Source organism: Aegilops tauschii, chromosome 2 (genome assembly GCF_002575655.3).
Source record: "Aegilops tauschii subsp. strangulata cultivar AL8/78 chromosome 2, Aet v6.0, whole genome shotgun sequence".
NCBI classification, from domain to species: domain Eukaryota; kingdom Viridiplantae; phylum Streptophyta; class Magnoliopsida; order Poales; family Poaceae; genus Aegilops; species Aegilops tauschii.
In genome coordinates this window covers 143,888,779-143,909,462 of record NC_053036.3, presented here as the reverse complement: position 1 = coordinate 143,909,462, position 20,684 = coordinate 143,888,779, and the positions used below count along the sequence as shown (strand labels likewise).

Sequence of the window (20,684 nt, the reverse complement as noted above, 5' to 3'; positions counted from 1 at the left end):
TGGTAACTTTGGCATGACCAGCGTGATAACTATGACATGAGCAACATGATAAGTATACTATGATAAGCCTGATAACTACATTATGAGAAGGTTAATGACTATATCATGAGAAGCATGATAACTTTAGCATGGGGCAATGGTAACTTCACACTGGGGTATGTTTGGACAAACTTTTTCCTGGATGAAAGTTATCATGGTGTTTAAACTTAAGATATTAGGTCTGTGGTCCGTAAAATTGCCATAAATTTACATGGAAATTGCGGGAGAAGTTATGTTTCAACATTTTTTCCTCAAAGTCAAAGTTAACATGGTGGTTGAACGTAAGTATGAGGTCCGCGTTGCATAAAGGACCATTGATATTTACACAGTAGTTACCGAGACATGTTTCAACAACTTTTTTCCCATGAGTAAAAAGTTATCAATGGGTTGTATGTAAGTTATCGGGTGTATGTTGCGTAAATTACCATGCTATTTACACTTAAGTTATCAGGGTATATTTCTGCAACTTTTTTCATCTATGGTTAAAAGTTACCAATGTGTTTATATGTAAGTTATCAGGTCTATTGTGTATAAATTATCATCTTATTTACACATAAATTACTGGGTTATGTTTCAACAACTTTTTGTGACCGGATAAAAAAGTTATCAATTTGTTTGGATGTACATTATCAGGTCTACAATGCATAAATTATCATGATATTAACACAAAAAGTTGTCGGGGGATGTTTCAACAAAATAAATAATCTCCGGATGGAAGTTAGCATGTCGTTTGTATGTAATTACACATGAGTTATCGAGGGTATGTTTAGAACCAAAAAAAGTAATCTCGGCCCACAATTACCATGGTGTTTACACATAAATTATCGGATGTATGTTTTAATAAAAAAAATCCAGGAGAAGAAAGTTATCACGTCTAGGCTAAATAAGTTATCAGGTCTATTGTACGTATATACCAAGTTATTTATACATGAGTTACCGGAGGTGTTTCTCAAAAAAAAAATCTCCGGCTCAAAAGTTACCATGTTTCGTCTAAGTAAGTTATCAGCTCTACGCTGCGTATATTACCATGCTATTTACACAGAAATTACCGAAGGCATATTTTACAATAACCTGTATCACAGGATCAAGAAAGCTACCGTGCCTTAACAAACTGGATTGGTCCAAATAGGCCATGGGATACCAAAGAAAATCACATCGACAGCACTCTGACCCCAATATCTGTAGCAGAATTAGCACACCCATCTGTCACTTGTTTACGAGACACAGATCAACCATAGACTGTATAGTTAACAGATCTCCCACGAAAAGGGGAATTCTTCGGCCAGCAAATCTGAATTGGTCCGTGCCCCTGGTTTCAAATGGTGTCACTTGTTTATTTACAACAAACATAGCTGGTAAAATAAAGCTGAAACACGGACCGGAGGGAGGCATTACCGGTCGGTTAGGACCATAAACAAAAGATCAGTCCAATATTGCTCTGAAAATCGAGGTGCAATTTTTGGGTCTGATGAATGGTAATTCACTGACTGTTTCAACTGCTAGTAACCGACTGAAAACCAGCCAAGTTTGGATGTGGATTCAAAAAAAGAGCCGGGGGTTTGAATCTTAGACGAACCGAAGAGTTCAGGGTTGTAAAGTGGACTTTCTCTCATTCAAAAATTGTCCACCGGGACCCCGTGAGATAACTGGCTATTGTCACTAACCGGTACCAGACATGATCCTATACAGTTTATGAATTGGCTTTTGAATCCTTGACTTAAGGGGCATCTGTTGGAAGGTCCACTGCCATGACAGCAAGCAAAACGTACATTCACCAATAATTACCACATGAACATTCTCCGTCCTTGAAATGATGAAACCGCTTAACATCCCTAACGACAATCTCCCGTCCAACTGCCAGTGACATGAACATCATCGCAGTATGACAATCGCCGCATATTCTCAAGTTTTTAAGAACCGTAACTGTGGCTCCAAGAGGCAACTTTAGAAGTCCAAAACTAACTGCCAGTTTCTCGCTATGCGCAAATAATACGTATTCCTTTTGATGGGATGCCATATCTTGCAGGACAAACTTTGTATCAGGAACATATCCCAGCTTTCTCATCTTAGCACCAATCATTTCAAGGAACTTGTAGACTTCATGTGCTTCCGGATGTTTTGTGTCACCAACAACAAACACGTGAACCTTGTTTCCAACTTCTATCCAGCTGCATCCGGGCTCCTTCTTCACCCCACGATCACGCATTAGCTTCCTTACTCGTGCAGCATCAACCCAGCGTCCAGCAGCTGAATATGTGTTGGACAGTAGTATGTATGTGCCATCATGCTGCGGTATCATCTCAAAGAGCTGATCTGCCGCATAAGCACCAAGTTCCGTATCTCCATTAATCCGACAGCCAGAGAGAATCGCCTCCCAAATGGCAGGGGTAGGCTCAAAAGGCATCGTCTTGATCAAATCCATTGCTTCTCCAACTCTTCCAGCCCGGCCATGCAAATCTATCAGCCGAGCATAGTGATCTTCTCCAGGGCTAATTCCAAAGTCCCTTTTCATGGACTCAAAATATTGAAAGCCCTCGTCTACTAAGCCAGCATGATTGCAGGCTGTTAAAATTGTGAGGAATGAAATCCGATCAGGATATATGCCTTTAGCAACCATCTGGTCAAAGAGGTCAAGTGCCTCTCTACCGTGTCCATGCTGCCCAAGGGCTGCAATCATGGCATTCCATGAGACAGAGTCAACATTGGGCATCACAAGGAACACAAGACGAGCATCTTTCACAGCACCACATTTACCATACATGGTTAGTAGTGCATTTCCTGCAGAATTGCTTGCCTCGAAACCACACCGCACAATATGTGCGTGGAGCTGCATTCCATGCTTCAACGCCCCAAGTTCACCACATGCAGCTACTGCACCAGCATAGGTGTAATCACATGGCTTGATATCCTCAGACCTCATCTGGTTAAACAGCTTCAGAGCATCTTCTGCAAGACCTCCATGGACATATCCTGATACCATCACCATCCACGATAACTCACTTTTATATGGCATCTCCTTAAATACCCTAGCTGCATTGTCCAAGCAACCGCTCTCGATATACCCTGACAAAATGGTGTTCCAAGAAACGACATCCTTCAAAGTCATACTGTCAAATATCCTTGCAGCAACAGAAATCTTCCCGGACTTCGAGTATAAGGTCACCAGTGCATTGTTAACAGGTAAAGCTGCCTCAGGAACAAAATTTGGCTGCAACCGAATGAACTGCCCATGGACAGACTTCCCATGCAGAAAGAACCCGGCATTTGCACACGCACTCAGGACGCTAGTAAATGTGAATTCGTCAGGTGGTATCCTTTTCGACACCATCCTCCTGAACAGCTCAAACGCCTCTGCACACATTCCCGATTGCACATACCCTGAAATCATCGCATTCCACACGACATCGAACTCTGCATCAACCTCTTCAAAGGCTGATCTAGCAGCATGGACATCGCCTTTCCTGACATAGCCCACGACTATAGTAGTCCACGAGAGCTCATCCTTAACCGGCATTTCGTCAAGCACCTTCCGTGCGTTCCCGGACACCTCAGGTGCATCACATTTCATGTACAGCGCAATGAGCGCGTTGGACACCGACAAGACAGCCCCGGCGCCCAGTTTGAGGACGGCTCCGTGCAGCTGCGTGCAGTGCGACGCCGCGAGGTTGTGCATGTGGCCGACGGCGCTGAGGAGCGCAGTGAAGGAGTAGTCATCGGGGCGAAGGGAGTCAGAGGCATGTAGGGAGCGGAACACGGAGACCGCGGGCGCGGCGAGGGAGGCGCGGGCGAACGCGGATATCATGGCGTTGTGGAGCACTGTGTCCCGGCGGGGGAGCGGGACGGAGTCGAAGAAGGAGGCGGCATCGGGGAGTCGGCCGGCGACGGCGTAGGCGGAGACGAGGGACGTGGCGGCGATGGGGCCGGGGTCCGAGCGGAAGAGGATCGCCGGGGTGGCGAGGTCGGGGGAGAGGGTGTAGAGGTGGAGGAGGCGGAGCGTGAGGTGCGGGTGGGACGGGTTGTGGAGGAGCTCGGCGGTGATGAGGCGCGCGTGGAGGCGGCGGAGGGCGCGGAGGAAGGAGCGGGGGGAGGCCGGGACAGGGGAGTGGCACGCGGCAAGCTGGCGGAGGAGGACGGAGCATTGGTAGGGGAGGGAGGCGACGGCGTGCAGCGGCGGCGGCGGCATCGCTCGTCGGCGTTGTTTAGGCGGTTTTGGGGCGCGCGCAGCAGCCCATGGTTCGAATGGCGACGTGCCACGGCCCACGGGGTCCTGTTTGGGGCTTAGGCGTTCTGAACTCTTTGTCTCGAAAAAAAAAAGGCGTTCTGAACTCCGAAGAATGTTCATTGTGGTTTCCCTCGAAAAAAAATGTTCATTGTGGTATGAGAGAGGTACCCATTTTTGCAAACACAAACTTGGGAATGCCAAAAAGGAAATTGTGTGGACCAAATTTGAGCAAATAAACGAGCACTGAAAAATACGACGACGAAGCAAGTGAGTGGAAGCAAAATTACTCTGGCTTGACAAAAAGTGGCAGCAAACTAAGTTGGCGTTAAGTTTTCATCTATATCGTTGTAGTTTGGTTTTCCCTGTCCCATTTTGTAGAGATATGTTAGGTTCCAGTATGAAGACAATTCGAAGATGACATGTTCTGGTTTAAATGAATGTACTTTGGCTACTAGTAGGAGGCACGTGCACTATCCCGATGGTTCCAGAAAAGTTCCATCCAACTTGTTTTGGCGCGCATCTGGATGGAGCGAATCCCGATAACTAGAGCCGCCGGATCATCCGAGTTTGCTATGATAAACGATAGGGATTCACTCCATAGAAGAAATCAACGACTACGTAGTGCCCCTGCGTCAGGATGGATGGCCAGTCCCAAGTTTAAAATTTTGTTGTACTATAGTAGTGGAGAAAATCAATTTAGGTTGTCAGCACGAAGTTTTATAAAGGGAACTATTTTTTTCAAAACAGAGGTATCGATTAATTAAAAAGAAGAAAATTGCCCAATTAATTTATGGAAAATCGGACAAAAATCGATATAAATGGACAAAACAAGTCTTCTAGTTTCACGAGTTTCGGTCTCTGCAATGCGTCACGTCCAACGAAACACTTTTCTCCTCCCCACGAGCGACTCCCAGGCATCTAGGACTTTCCGCCTCCTGCCGGTGATGCTGCTGATCTGCCTCTCTCTTGTAGCCTTAGAGCCATGGAAGCGCGGTGGATCCTGGTCATTGCCGATGGGAGTGCTCCTGCATTGTTTTTAGGTGTTTCTAGAACCTGCTTATGGTCTGTATCATGCTCAGAAAAACAAGGTGATGGCGGCTCCATAAAAATGGAATAAGGTTCTCATCACCTAGCCCATGTCTCAGTTGTACGTCTCGCCTCGTCGCGACATTTGGCTGGTGTTTGTCTTCGGTGGACCCGCGTGGATCCGGTCTTCGTTCGACTGCGCTCATGTGTCCATGGATTAGATCCTTCTGATATGCGTTGCTCTTCATCGACGACAGTTGTTGTTCTGATGCGCTGGTTCTTTGGGGGCTTAGCACGATGACTTCTCGACTATTACTACGACAAGGTTTGCCCCTGAAAACGAGGGGCGATGATGGATATACACTTTTGGCTCGCTCTTGTGCTTGTAGTCGTCGTTAAGTGATCTACGGAGATGGATGTATTTTTTGTTATTTCTGGTGTTCTTTATACTGCCAATGATATTTGATAAATATATTGGAAGTTTTTCCTACAAAAAAAAGTCTATGCTATAAGTCCTGTGTTTACTGATTGCGAATGGTACTGCATGTTTATTAGATATTTATACAAAACAAGCAGGGGGTCATTTGTGACATATTACTTCTGTTATTTCATTTATTTTTCTTTTTACTCAACGAACATGTCATTTATCCTTTTTTGTCCAACACAAGTTGGATTTGGACTTCAGATTTGAGGAGCTGCTTAATGAATTATGGGAAGAAAATTCATGATATTTTGAGGATTGTAGTCCTTAGGAATTTTCGCTATGTAAGTTGTTTGATTTGTAGGATTGCAACCATAGAAGATATTCCTATGGATCCAATTGTACTATATTTAGTAGGAAAAATTCAATGGAATCCAACCTCTTTGAACAAAAAATCCTACATTATGAGCAATAAACACCCTTCAAATCCTATAGAAGTCAAGATGACATGCCACTGCAATCTTATGTTTTACATGTTCTTACGCTTTGAGAATCCTACAATCATAGAGAAGATGTCGTGTTAGAACCAAGAATCATTTCAAATCTAGACGTTTCACTTGACAAATCAAACTCTTCTTTTGGGTGGCAACAACACATTCTCGTCCCATCAGAGGTCTTGTGGTACTAGGCCTCTTTGGCTCATAGAAAAGTAGAGAAAAATATAAGAATATGAAATTTTAATTGGGGCCGCTATTCACCAATTTGGTCCAAAGAAATAGAACAAAGAAAAAAAATGAGATTTCATTTATCTTTGTTTCAAAGGACATCTGAATTGCAGTATGCTTGTACATCTTTTTTAGATTTCTATGCATGACGAATATACCAAGATCTTTAGAACATAATATGCATTCCTAACTCGCATCCCTATTTTTTTATGGAGGGAGCATCCCTAATTTCCTTGCCAGTAATATAGATTCCTCTTCTCGTTGTGCACCGAGGAGAGGAGGAGCGGTATCTTTGCCATTTGCCTTCACAAGAGCCCACACAAGGGCGGCAATATGGATTCTCGGTAACATATCTTCGCCTCGGCCGCTTGCTCCATTGCTACGCCGACATTTGAACCAAACAACAGCGACCCTACATCAAGCCTGCATGCAACCGTTGTTCGAATACATCAACAAAATCTTAACAAATTCTGCAAGAGAACTTGCATGGTTTCGATCATGGTTCATGGCATGATTTGCTGATGCTAAAACTAATTTTCACATCATTTGTTTTTAGCGTGGATTGTGCTCTTAATAAAACTCATAATGAAAATATTGTCTCTATTTTCCAAGGTACCAAAACACCTCATTTCCTTTCTATAATCGCCGTCTCATGCTGTTTTGATGGTGTCACTCAAATGTCCCTCTCCCTTTTTTTGACAAAATTCAAAGGTCCCTGCTCCATGCTTGTACATATGCTACTTTTTTTGCAGGGAATTATGAGCTTTATTCAAATAAACGCATTCGCTGGGCAGTCAGCCAAAAGGCTACTGATCAGGAAGCTGGGAGTTTCAGTAAGCCAACTTTCAGTCACAGTCACCGTACAATCGCATTTTGCACAAAGGTGAGCTGAGACATTGGTTGATCTACTAACATGCTGAAATACAAAAGAAGTAAAACTAGCAGAAAGCTCATCAATGTCTTGAAGAATTGGAGCCACAACTGAACGACTGTTGCAGCGAGTGTTCCAGAGGTTGACCACCTCGAGACTATCAGTCTCCAGCACCACGTGCGTAAACCCTCTGAGATTTGCGAAGATAACTCCATCTCTTGCAGCTAGGGCTTCAGCGATAAGGGGGTCAGTCACTCCAGGGTGGGGTTTACACCAAGCACCCAAAAGGGTTGTAGATGAACGCGCAATACCTCCAGCTCCGCTTTTTCCTTCCTCACGCATAGTCGCCGCATCAATATTGATCTTGATCTGGGGTGACTCCAGGGGGCGCCAACCATGTCCTGGCAGTGTGATCACATGCTGTGAAGGAATATCCAGCAATGCCAACGCCTCTCGGGTGAGTCTAACTGAATTTGCCGGGTCCAGTTTGTCACCTTCGTGTGTCCATTTGTTTCTTGAGGTCCAAATAGACCACATGATAGAAATGATAGATGCTCGTTCTTTGGCCGAGAACCTTGCATCACATAAAATGTCAGTTGCCCAGGTAGAAGGGTGGAGCCGCGGAAGTTTGATATCCAAGAGCCGGCGTGCTTCCTCCCAAAACCTTTGGGCGTGTGAACAGTGCATGAGTGCATGTTCCAAATCTTCATCCTTTGCCTTGCATATTTTACATAGGCTGATTTCTCGAATATGCCGGTATTTGAGCATGCATTCATCGGGAAGTTGAAAGGATCGAGAAGAGGTGTCTAGAGGGGGGTGAATAGACTCTTAGAAAGAAAAGTTGCAGTTTTTAATTTCTTTAAGTTGAAGTGGAGTTTTAGCACAGGTTTAAACATTCACAATGCATATCAAGCAAGCATGACAAGAGTATATGAGCAGCGGAAAGTAAATCATGCAAGTTGCAAGAATGTAAAGGGATGGGATTGGAGTGTGCAAACGCAATTGGAGACACGAAGATTTTTATCTGTGGTTCCGATAGGTGGTGCTATCGTACATCCACGTTGATGGAGACTTCAACCCACGAAGGGTAACGGTTGCGCGAGTCCACGGAGGGCTCCACCCACGAAGGGTCCACGAAGAAGCAGCCTTGTCTATCCCACCATGGCCATCACCCACGAAGGACTTGCCTCACTAGGGTAGATCTTCACGAAGTAGGCGATCTCCTTGCCCGTACAAACTCCTTGGTTCAACTCTACAATCTTGACGGAGGCTCCCAAGTGACACCTAGCCAATCTAGGAGACACCACTCTCCAAAAGGTAATAGATGGTGTGTTGATGATGAACTCCTTGCTCTTGTGCTTAAAATGATAGTCTCCCCAACACTCAACTCTCTCTCTTAGGATTGGATTTGGTGGAAAGAGGGTTTGAGTGGAAAGCAACTTGGGGAAGGCTAGAGATCAAGATTTATGTGGTTGGAATGGAATATCTTGACCTCAACACAAGTGTAGGTGGTTCTCTCTCAGAAAATGTGTGTTGGAAGTGTAGGCATGTTCTGATGGCTCTCCTCACGAATGAAGAGTGGGTGGAGGGGTATATATAGCCTCCACACAAAATCTAACTGTTACACACAAATCACCATACTCGATGGGACCGAATTAGTAAACTCGGTCAGACCAATTTAGTTCAAAATGTGAACATTAGGGTTTTCGGTGGGACCGACATGATCAACTCGGTAGGACCGATGTGCTAGGGTTAGGGTAAAGCCTCATCTCGGTTTGACCGATTACACAAACTCGGTGGGACATATTTGGGTAATAAGCAAAACAGAGAGTTGGCCAAGCAAACTCGGTGGGACCGATTGCGTATCTCGGTGAGACCGAAATTATTGCAATAGGCAACAGAGAGTTTGCAAGCCCATCTCGGTGAGACCGAGATCCCATCGGTGAGACCGAATTGATTAGGGTTTTGGCAGTGGCTATGTCAAAGGAAGCTCGGTGGCGCCGGATAGGAAATTTCGGTGGGGCCGAGTTTGACTTTTGGTTTGGGACATATGTGGATGTGAGAAAGTAGTTGAGGGCTTTGGAGAATATCACTAAGCACTTTGAGCAAGCAAGCCATTAAGCAACACCTCATCCCCTTTTAATAGTATTGGCTTTCCTATGGACTCAATGTGATCTTGGATCACTAAAATAAAAAATGTAGAGTCCTGAGCTTTGAGCTTAAGCCAATCCTTTGTCCTTATCATCTTGGAGGGGTTCCACATCCTCTAGTCCACGCCACTCCATTGTTGAAATTATCTGAAACATACTAGATGAAAACATTAGTCCAACAAGAGATATGTTGACATTAATTACCAAAATCACCCAGGGAGCACTTGTGCTTTCAGAAGTATACCACGAAGTACCCTCCACTAGAACACTCGCACTTTTGGTACCACTTTAAGAGACCACAATGACTTCCACAACAGCTGCTTACTTACTGAAGATTCGGTGACCTGCCCTTCTTCTCGAGCTTGATGCTCTTTCTGAATCACTAGAGCTCGGTACGTTGATTTAACAGTGTAGATGCCTTATCTCTCATGTGCCCATGCCAATGTGTCTTCGCCCCCGCCGCATCGAAGAGGAATATTGAGAATAGCCTCTGCGTCTAGTGCGATAAAAGTGTGACGAACTAGCTCTTGTTTCCAAGTCCAGTTCTCTGTGTCAATAAACTCGCTAACTTGAGTGATGTTTGTGCCCGACGGCTGAGCAGGGGGCTCTGGTTAGTGTTGTGGGGATCCATTTATCTGTCCACAGATTAATTGAAGTACCACCCCCAACACGCTGAACAATCCCCGCTAATAAAGCTTCCCTTCCAGAGATGATTGCCCGCCAAGTAGCCGAAGCGGCCTTTGGTGCTATAGCCTGCAGGAAATCAGTGTCTGGAAAGTATCTACCCATCAAAACTCTGGCACAAAGTGAGGTAGGATTAGTCATGAAGCGCCAACCATGTTTCCCGAGAAGTGCCAGATTGAATATGTGGAGGTCGCGAAAACCCATCCCTCCATGACATTTTGGTTTTGCCAATTCCTTCCAAGAGATCCAGTGAAGAGACCTCTTGTTGATCGAACTGCTCCACCAATACTTTGCCATACTAGAGGTGAGATTTTTGCACACCTTTTTGTCAGAAGAAAACAACTCATGTTGTATGTGGGAATCACCTGAATAACTGTTTTTGAGTAAGACCTCTCTCCCTGCACACGCAAAAAGCCTCTCTGACCAGCCTTGCATCTTACTCCTCGACCGCTCACCAATGTGCTTGAAAGTGCCGCTCGTAATCCGGCCAACGGCAAGGGGAAGACCAAGATACCTGTCACTGAACGCTTCGATCATGATACCCAACGTTCCTTTGATATCCTGTCGGATGGAGCTAGGCGTGTTGGGGCTGAAAAATATTGCACTTTTGTCTTTGTTGACCCGCTGTCCCGAAGCTTCATCATAGATCCTTAAGATGTCATTCAATCTTTCTGCGCATTGTGAGTTTGCATTTAGAAAGATCAGACAATCATCAGCAAAAAGCAAGTGAGTCACCCATGGCGAGCGCACACTCGCCCTAATGCCTCTGTTGATATATCCGCCATAGAATTTGAGCATGGATGAGAAGCCTTCTACACAAAGCAGAAAAAGGTACAATGAAGCAGGGTCACCTTGCCGCAGCCCCCTGGAAGGCGTGAAGTAAGGTTGCAACTCACCATTTACTCTCACATAGAAATGAACAGAGGTTACACATTTCATGATTAAACTTATCCAGGTAGGACTGAATCCCAAGCGCAGTAGGATAGCCTCCAGATAATGCCACTCGACTTTGTCGTACGCTTTCATCATATCCAGTTTAACTGCACATGCATGGTTTTTGCCTTTCTTCCGCCTACGGAGTGTATGGGCACTTTCAAAGGCCACCAAAACATTGTCAGTTATCAAACGCCCAGGAACAAACGCGCTTTGTTCCTCGCTAATGATCTCATCCATGCATCCCCTCATGCGGTTAGTGATAACCTTAGCTGCAATTTTATATAGCACGGGACATAATGCAATGGGTCGATATTGAGAGATCGATTGGGGGTACCGTACCTTTGGAATCAAGGTTATGGAGGTGTCATTGAGACCCACCCAGCAACTCACCCCTGTTTAGAAAACCCAACATTGCATTAGTTACATCATCTTTTAACAAGTGCCAATGCCGTTGGAAAAAACCGGCTGTGAAACCATCCACGCCTGGTGCTTTAGATGGAGCCATTTGAAACAACACCTCATTGACTTCTTGTGCCTCAAATGGTTTCGTCAGCATCTTGTTTATCTCCAGTGTGACTTTCACCGGTACATGAGAAAGCAGCTCACTCATATCGGACACGCCCTCGGAGGTGCAAAATGCCTGATAGAACGTCTAAATTTCTTGCTTGTCTTCTTCTGCATCTGCACAAACTGATCCGTCGGCTCTCTTTAAGCCGCTTATCTTGTTCATACGTTGTCGCTGCTTAGCTTGTGCCTGAAAGTAACCTGTGTTGCGGTCTCCTGCACGGAGCCACAAAACCCGTGAGAACTGCCGCAGCCAGATTTCCTCTTGACGGGGCGCCTCGCGCAGCTGGATTACAGTAGTTTTCTCTTTGTCAGAAGGCCCCCGGCCTATGGACTGTTTGCGTAGTTTATCGAGCTTCTTTTGCAATTGCCGAACTTTCCTCGCAAGACATCCAAACTCTTTAGCCCCCCATGGCTCTAGTTCCTTCTGTAATGCACCCAGTGACTCCACAATCCCTTGTAGCCCGGTGCCCTTGCTTGTCTACGCCACGCTTCTCTGACTAGAGTCTCGTAGTCAGAACGAGTCTGCCATACATTCTCATATCTGAACTGCTTTGCTCAGTGTGCGCCATCCGTCTGCCTCGTACCATGGATCTTTGTCACCACGAAACAGTGATCTAACTCGGTAGCACTTATATGACGCACCCGAATGTCCTCATAATGTTGACGAAAGGCTTCATTCGCAAAGGCTCGATCGAGCCTTGCTTTCACATTATCATCACCACTTTGCCTATTGTCCCATGTATATGCCATTCCAGACCAACCAAGATCTTGAAAGGAAATATCCTCAACAACTTCACGAAAAGCCTTCATTTGCCATTCTGGTCGAGCTGACTTACTGAAGTGTTCATCATCGAAAAGCGTCTCGTTGAAATCGCCCAGACACATCCATGAAGAATGCGGCAGGGCATGTAAGGTCCGAAGAAAGCGCCAACTATGATGCCTATCTTCGACCCGCGGTTCACCGTAGAATCCAGTAAACCGCCACTCCGTTGCGGCTTGGTCCTTGACCCTCACCGAAACGTCAATGTGATTCTTGCTATAATTTTTAAAGTTAACATCCACATCATTGGACCAGTAAAGCCCAATTCCACCACTTAGTCCAACACTGTCGACTGCGAAGCAACCTGAGAAACCAAATTGATATCGCGGGTCTTCCACTCTCTTAGCCCTGATTTTAGTCTCCATTACTTTTTTTTGAGGAAAAAAGAGTAACAAACTACTCTTCAGCCAACCAAAACATCGGCAGCTAACACTGCATCCAGGTCTTCAGGTAAACCCTCCACCATCAGCATGTCCGCCTTGCATCTTGCCCGGGCAGCCAGGTGGTGGGCTAGGATGTTCTGATTCCAGTTGATGTGCATGATTTGTGCCTCGCTGAAATTCTCCAGTTCTCTCCTGGTGTCAACAATAACATGATAGCAGGCGGATAGATTGGCAACACCCGGTTGCAAACAATTTGCAACTGCCATGCAGTCTGTTTCCACGATTATGGGGCCCCTATATAGATCTGACAGTGAGCGCAGCCTGGCCATCAGGGCAGATGCTTCTGCCTCTTCCACTGTCGAACATCTGACTAATCTCTTAGACAGTGAGAAGATGACTTGTCCCCTATGGTCTCGTGCAACCGCGCCAGCATGGGATTCGCCGCTTTCCGCGTGGAAAGCCACATCAGAATTTAACTTAACTTTCCCTTCGCACGGGTGGCGCCACTTGTTATCGCTGCATGCCTTGGGAGCCGCCCCATGCATGTCCATCTCTCTTGTCGGGTCAGCCCTAGATCTCCTACGATCCACCGCCGTCACCGCTTGTTTCTGCTTCTGATTTTTTCCTGGGCCTAGTTCCAGGCTAGGGCAACATCCCTTTAGTTCCTCCTCATACTGTTTCAGGAAAAACACCGAGCGACTGACCAGTTCCTTCCCCGAGCTGTGAATGCAGTCATCCCAGAGAAACCAGCAGCGCCAAAGCAGTAACAGAACTTTTGTTCTTGTTTCCGCGTCGCAAGGGTACAGTAAGTGTTGCAGCCAGTCTTCTCCCGTATATCTGAAGAGAGATTCATTAGGTAGGTCCCACTGTCCCCTCATCTCATGTCTAAGTGCACAACTTTTTGTACAGGAGATCACAGCATGGAACTCATCTTCCTCTGCGTTGCCGCAAATGTTGCAGGTACTGTCAACTTCGAGAGTGTGTCTCCTTTTGTTTTTCTTTGTAGCCAGAGTGTTAGTGGCAACTCTCCAGCCAAAAAATTTCACTTTCTCTGGTACCTTTGCTTTCCAGATGATATCCCATATGGGTCGGTCGTTGGCCTCATTGGTCGAGCTGGAGGTTTGGGTGCTCGTTCGGTTTTGAAGCGCTACTGCCAGCTTATACGCGCTCCTGACTGAGAAAATGCCTGAATTTTCATAGTGCCACGCTAGGGTGTACTCTCCACCGGATGTTGGGATCTTAATCTCACAGATTGCCTCCACATCAAAACGGTAAAATAGTTGGTGGATCAACTCCGTATTCCATCCGCTCCCGTCGGGTAACAATAGCTGATTAACCCATCTTAATCTGGATCATCGTATGAACACGGCTGGTTTGAGTCCCTCCTGGCGGGGAATCCAGTTATCTCTCTGGATGGTTACACTCTTCACGTCTCCTATTCTCCATACTAGGCCGGCCTTTAGGAGTTCCAGTCCATGTTCAATCCCACGCCAGACCGGTGACGCCTCCGAGGCAAACACCGTGTCCGTTAGCTTACCATGAGGATAGTACTTAGATTTTAAGACACGAGCACACAGACTGTCTGGTCTTTGTAGTAATCTCCAGGCTTGTCTAGCAAGCAGGCCTGGTTTAAAAAATTCATATCTCTGAAACCAATGCCCCCTCCTCTCTTGGGCTTGGTCATATGCTCCCAGGACATCCAGTGTACTTTCCTACGTCCATTTCCATCTCCCCACCAAAAGTCCCGGATAAAACGCTCGTACTTGTCATAGAAACCTTGTGTCATTTTGAACACACCCATACAGTAAGTCGGTAGGGCCTGCAACACCGATTTAACGAGTGTTTCTTTAGCTGCATGAGACATATACCTCTCTGACCAGTCTGAACATCTCTTGACAAACCTCTCCATAATCGGTTGAAACATCGAGTCCTTCATTCGCCCCTCGGGAGTTGGTAGTCCTAGATATTTGCTCTCGAAGGTAGAGGTTGAAATCTATAGAGCATCCTTGATATCCTTTTGTGTCTCAACTGGACAGATCTCACTGAATAACACTGAACATTTATTATTACTAAGGAGTTGGCCTGATCCAGCCTGGAACCGTTCGAGGACCTGCATGATACACTCAGCTTCCTCCTTGCACGCCTTGAAAAAGAGTAAACTATCATCGGCGAACAGTAGGTTTGATATCCCTGGGCTTCCTCTCGCAATTTTAATGGGGGTGATCTTCCCTTGTCTTATCTCCTTATCCAGCAAACAAGATAGCCCTTCCGCCACAAACAGGAACAAATAGGGGCTCAAGGGATCACCTTGCCTCAGACCCCTCGAGGGTGTAAAGGGGTCCAGCAGTTCTCCGTTATACTTCACTGTATATCGCACAGATTTGACACAACTCATCACCCATCCAACCCATTTTTGTCGAAGCCCAATTTCAGGAGGGCTTCTTCCATAAAACCCGAATCAACTCTATCATATGCTTTGGCTAGATCCAATTTGAAAGTGCAATGTGTGTTCCCTGGCTTGCTTGCTGTGTTGGATCTTATAAAAGCATTCAAATGCGATTGTAGCATTATCCGTGATCAGTCGACCAGGGATGAAAGCACTCTGGGTCTCCGAAATAAGGTCATCCAAGAGTGGTCTAAGCCGGTTAACCATGCATTTGGAGATCACTTTATAAATCACGTTGCAGAGGCTAATGGGCCTGTAGTCTCTTAGAAATTATGGGTTGTTATTCTTCGGGATTAGCACTATGACCGTGTCATTGACTCCTTCTAGCATGATACCATCCTTGAAAAATTTCAGGACCGCATTCACCACATCCTGTTTAACCGTGCTCCAATTTCTTTGGAAGAATCTGGCCTGGAATCCATCAGGCCCCGGGGCTTTCAGCGGCCCAATTTGGAACAGCGCGTCGCTGACCTCCTTTTCTGAATAATCTTTGAGCAATGACTCGTTCATCCCGCCTGTCACTCTCTCATTCAAGCAGTCTACAATCACCTTAGGGTTCACCCCTTCCTCCTTGGTATAAAGTTGCTTGAAAAAGTGGGTGGTCATCTCCTGAAGCTTGGGTCTGTCTTCTACCCAGTTGCCGTTCTCATCTTTGAGCTTGCTGATTGTGTTTTTCTTCCGTCTCCACGAGACCTTGCGCTGAAAGTACTTAGTATTTCTGTCGCCTTCCCGCAGCCACAGAGCTCTGGAACGCTGTCTCCACATCATCTCCTCGCGGTTGAGCAACTCGTCCAATTTAGCTGACACGCTTTTGATCTCTCTATCCCTCGAAGTTGACACTGGCCATTTCCAGAGGCTTTCCAGCTGTTTTCGGATCGCAGCCGTTTGTTTGATAATGGAGCCAAAGTTGTTCTTAGCCCATGTGTTTAGAGAGCATTGTAGGTCTACTAGCTTTTTGGACATGTCAACCAGGTTATCAGCAGTCATACTTTCACCCCAAGAGCTTACTATTGCGTCCGTTAGGGACTCCATTCTCTCCCACATATATTCGTATCTAAAACCCTTCTTTATTGGCCTCCACTCCTGCCTTGGCCCAAGCCTCAATAGCAGTGGTAAATGGTCAGAACGAGACGAGCAGACATGTTCCACCATCGCCTCCGGAAAGATGGTGCTCCACTCCTGATCCGCTAACCCACGGTCAATCCTTGCTCTCATGTTATCTTCGCCACTTTTCTTGTTATCATATGTCCAATTGGGCCCCCTGAATCCAAGGTCAAACAATTTGCATTCAGTGAGCAGCTCTCTGAAGTTTGCCATATATCTTTCATTTCTTTTAGCTTTGGATAAGTGTTCATGCTGCCACATAGTTTCATTAAAATCTCCCATCATGAGCCAAGGTTCATTAGACAGAGGCCGAATTCTCCTTAGTTGTTCCCACATGTGATGCCTTTCACTTGCTTTTGGTTCTCCATAGACGAAAGTACCCCGCCATTGTCGGCCATGGGGATTGAGACGGATCAACACATCGATGTAGCGAGGGCCAACAGCGAGCTTCTTTATTTCAACTTGCTCATCATAGAAGAGAGCGATGCCTGCACCTTTCCCCTCCCCAACGTGGGAGATACAGTGCTTGAGACCTAGTCTCCTACGCAATTTATTGACGTACATCTCACTTTTCCTAGTTTCAGAGATAAAGACCAAGGAAGGACGATAGGTGCGCACAAGGCACACCAACTCCTGAACCGTCCGGGGTTTCCCAAGCCCCCGACAGTTCCAGCTTAGTATCGTCATGGCTCCTGGCGGGTGCCGTCCATCGCACCCACCAGTTGACCGAGAGTCCCGGGCTCGGTAGCTTCCTTCCCGCCGTCTTCCCCGTTGTTACTCTTCCCTTCAAGTTCCTCTGCACTCTTCTTCTTTTTGTTCTGGTCTGTATCGTTGCTCTCTTCCAGCTCACCTGCAACCACAGCCTCATCCTGACCACGAGCATCTCTCTTTCCAAGGATCGACCCAATCGTAGCCGAGCCCAAGTTGGAGACCTTCCTGCTTACCTTCTTCCTCTTGTACCCTTCATTTGCCACTGGTTCTTTTGCTGCATTTCCCTCTGTGACCTCTTCCACACTCTCATCCGCGCGCCCATCCTTCTGCCCTGTACCTTCTGGGATTTCGCAACTGCTATATACCGCCGCTGGTATCTTGTGGGTCGCCGGCACAGGTGCATCAGCAGCCCCCTGGACCTGTAGGAGTGGTGGGGGAGTGGGTATCTGTGCGATAGCGCCCAGCGGGTCACCAACCCGCACAAAGCGCGGGGTCGGGCCGAAGCCAGGGGGTAACTGAGCTCTTCAGGCTCCCCTGAATTCCTATCCTCCAAGGCCTCCTTGCTCCCACCCATGGCGTGAGTCGCAGATGCATCTGTGTCCTTCGAGAGGCTCGGTTCCTCCTGAACTGCAATAGCCATCTTTCCCCCTTTGCCAGCATGCCCCTTGGGAGTAACCTCACCGACCTTGATGGCGCTGACTGCGGCAATGGCTGCCTTTACCATTGGGTCCGCAAGCACCTCCTCCGAGATGCTGTTGTAGCGGACCATGGCTATCTTCCTTGGAGCTCTTCTGGCCTCTTCATCAATCTCTGGGCCGAAGTTGAGGAAGCGCCAAGCTCCTCCCCCTTCAGGCAGGATGACCCCACTAACACTATTGCTCTTCTTGAATGGAGAGGCGCGCATTGCTGCCGTGAACCTCATCATTTGGAGGTCCTCCGGCAGCTTACAATCGCGTTGGCCATGTCCAATACAACCACAGTACGCACAAAAACGAGGAGCTCTCTCGTACTTCACTTCTAGGATATGCAGCTCTTTCTCCTCTCTGCCTATCTCACCTAGCTCTCTGGTTTTGATGTTCCTAGACAGAGGTTCATCTACATCGTGTTTAACCCTCACCCTAATGAACTCATTGCGGATTCTGCCATGCCTATCTGTATCTACCTCAAGTACCTCGCCGAGCAGGGATCCAAGCTTCTCTCCAACCTCTCTGGAAAGGAAGAGGGGGGACATCAAATATCTGCGCCCAGATTGGCATATGGGCGATGTTCACATTGCCCGGCGCCCTGGTCCCGCCCACCGGGACGATGAGGAAGGCATCACCGCGGTGAGTCCACGGCCCGTTGTCGAGGATGAACCGGAGATCTCCCTCCTTCTCGAACTCCAAGAGGTACCTGTTGTTCTTCAGCTGCGTGTAGTGGAGCCTGCCTCGCAAGCCCCACTTGTCCTTCAGCTCCTTGAAGAGGCCCATGGCGCTGAACGCCTGCATCGAGAAGAACAGGCCTACCGCCAGCCATCTGTTGCGCATAGCCGCCCTCTCTCTCGAGAGGTCGAGCAGCACGACGTCGGAGGCCTGCCCGTCCATGCCCGCCCGGTCGTTGGACCTGGAAGAGCTTCCCCTTAGCAGCCGGCGGCTGCTACCACCTGCGCGGTCGCAGGAGCCGATCTCCTCCAGCTCCCGCTCCGCACCCTTGCCCTTGCCTCCGTCTTGGTTCGCCATGAGAGGTCGTGGGTTGCAGTGTAGATGGGATGAGATCTGGGGTGGAGGCCTAAGTCCCGGGTCTGATTTTAAAGGGGGGTGGCGCTCTTCGTCCCAATCCTGTCGTCCATTAGGGATGGCAGGGGCGGATTCTTTCCTTCTGGTTTGATCTGCATAATCTGGAACTGCTGATCATATTCTCGTCCCCGATCCGGTGGATCTCCCCTTTCTTTGACTGCCGTGGTTTCCTGCCTTGTAGACAGATTCTGTTCCAGAGATGGTTGACACAGATCTTCCCTCATCTCCCTAATCTTGCTTCCCAATCTTTCCAGGCACGGAACCTTGGGGATTTCTTGATCTCTTTCTGTTTTCTTCCTAGCTCCTGGCCTTGATTTCCTCTCCACTAGATCGCAAACTGCCTTTCTGGCTCTCAACCACGATTTCCGTAGTCCCAGCGGATCAAGGCAGGCAACCGAGCCCGTGGTATCCACCGGAGATCTCTTCTCTCCACTGATCTTTCTGAACTCCGGCGCCTGGGTTTGGCCGCCGTCTCCTCCCTCCGATCGCCCTGAGATCGCCTTTCCGGGGGTTCCGGAAATAACGGAGCTCATGTCTCCATTACGAACAGCAGGGCAGGACCTTCTTGTACATATGCTTTTTTTTTTGAACACTTCTTGTACATATGCTACTACAAAGGTTCACGGTACATGCTAGTAGTACAAGTACATATAATATGATAGATACAAATACCCTTCGCATCCACGTACCACTTGTAGCAAAGCTGCCTAGACTGCTATATGAAGACGTGTGATTGCGTCCCCACTAATGCATGTCGACGAGGCTACATCTACAGCACATTCTAACCAGTCGACGCACCCGCGGCCATGATGATTGTCACTGGACCGAATTGAATGTAGAAGCATATGAAGACGTCGGCAGGGCATCCTAGGCTTGCAGGCTCCCATCAGACGCACCCAGTGTTTGTAGTTGCAGAGCACAGCATGGACCGCGAAGCATGCAAGGCCAGAGCTCCAAGAATCTCCTCCGCCTGCGGTGCTCCGAGCCGCGGGTGCACAATCTTGGACTGTCGGCGCAACCCAGCTCGTGCTCGCTCGCTCTGCCGCTTGGGTTGGGCCTTCAGGCGAACGTCGCCCAGCCGGCGGCTAGCCGCCGTCCGGTCAGCGACAACACGGTGTTGGCATGTACGGTACGGAGCATGGACCAAAACAGCCCCCTTCCCCACGGCAGAAGCCAACAAATCGGCAGGTTAGCCGGTGGCCCGCGAAAGCTTCGATCAGCACGAGCGGGCGGCAGACCAAACGAAACGATCGCGATCCGCCCGTGCTCCTCTACTCCTAGCCAATTCCAGCAAGCGAGCTGCGAGCGCGCGCGGCACTCACCAAACGGAGCCACTGGCGTCTGTCTCTAAACGGCTAGCGTAGGTACAGCTACAGGGGCGATGGTCTTTCCAGGCGGTCATTATGCTTTGCTTCAGAGTTCAGAGGGCGTGTATACCATACATGGCCGCAGCGCATGCTGAAAGGAACTGGACGGGAAGGAAGGCTGAAGCGGACGAAAGCGCTCGTGCCAAAAGCTCAATGAATAAAACCGGAAAGTCCCGTCAGCCTTTGCTTGCTAGATGAGGTAGTACATGCGGGAATATATATAAAAATAAGTAATCATGGACGGTACCGCGATCGACGATGGCTGCACAAGTACGTCTTGATACACAGTAGTAGTATTGTACTACTGGACTGTACTCTACCGAAATCATTAGACGAAGCCAATTCTTGTCAGCAGTGATGAGTTATGGCACTGGGAGTTTCAGTCAGACGAATTCACGCGCATGCTGAAACCGAGCTGCTCGTACGGTTGTTCCGGG

The 20,684-nt window shown here is 47.6% G+C and overlaps 2 protein-coding genes across 2 annotated transcripts; both read right to left on the bottom strand.

Annotated features, from left to right (window-relative positions):
* Positions 1-948: 948 nt before the first annotated feature.
* Positions 949-4,477, bottom strand: LOC109775720 (pentatricopeptide repeat-containing protein At1g25360). Its single transcript, XM_073508242.1, has 2 exons — positions 1,435-4,477; positions 949-1,348 (listed from the first exon to the last, which is right to left on the bottom strand). The coding sequence occupies exon 1, from the start codon at positions 4,379-4,381 to the stop codon at positions 1,811-1,813; it is 2,571 nt and encodes an 856-aa protein (XP_073364343.1). The 5' UTR covers positions 4,382-4,477; the 3' UTR covers positions 949-1,348; positions 1,435-1,810.
* Positions 4,478-12,864: 8,387 nt separating this feature from the next.
* Positions 12,865-13,395, bottom strand: LOC141040831 (uncharacterized). Its single transcript, XM_073506948.1, has one exon. The coding sequence runs from the start codon at positions 13,393-13,395 to the stop codon at positions 12,865-12,867; it is 531 nt and encodes a 176-aa protein (XP_073363049.1).
* Positions 13,396-20,684: the final 7,289 nt, after the last annotated feature.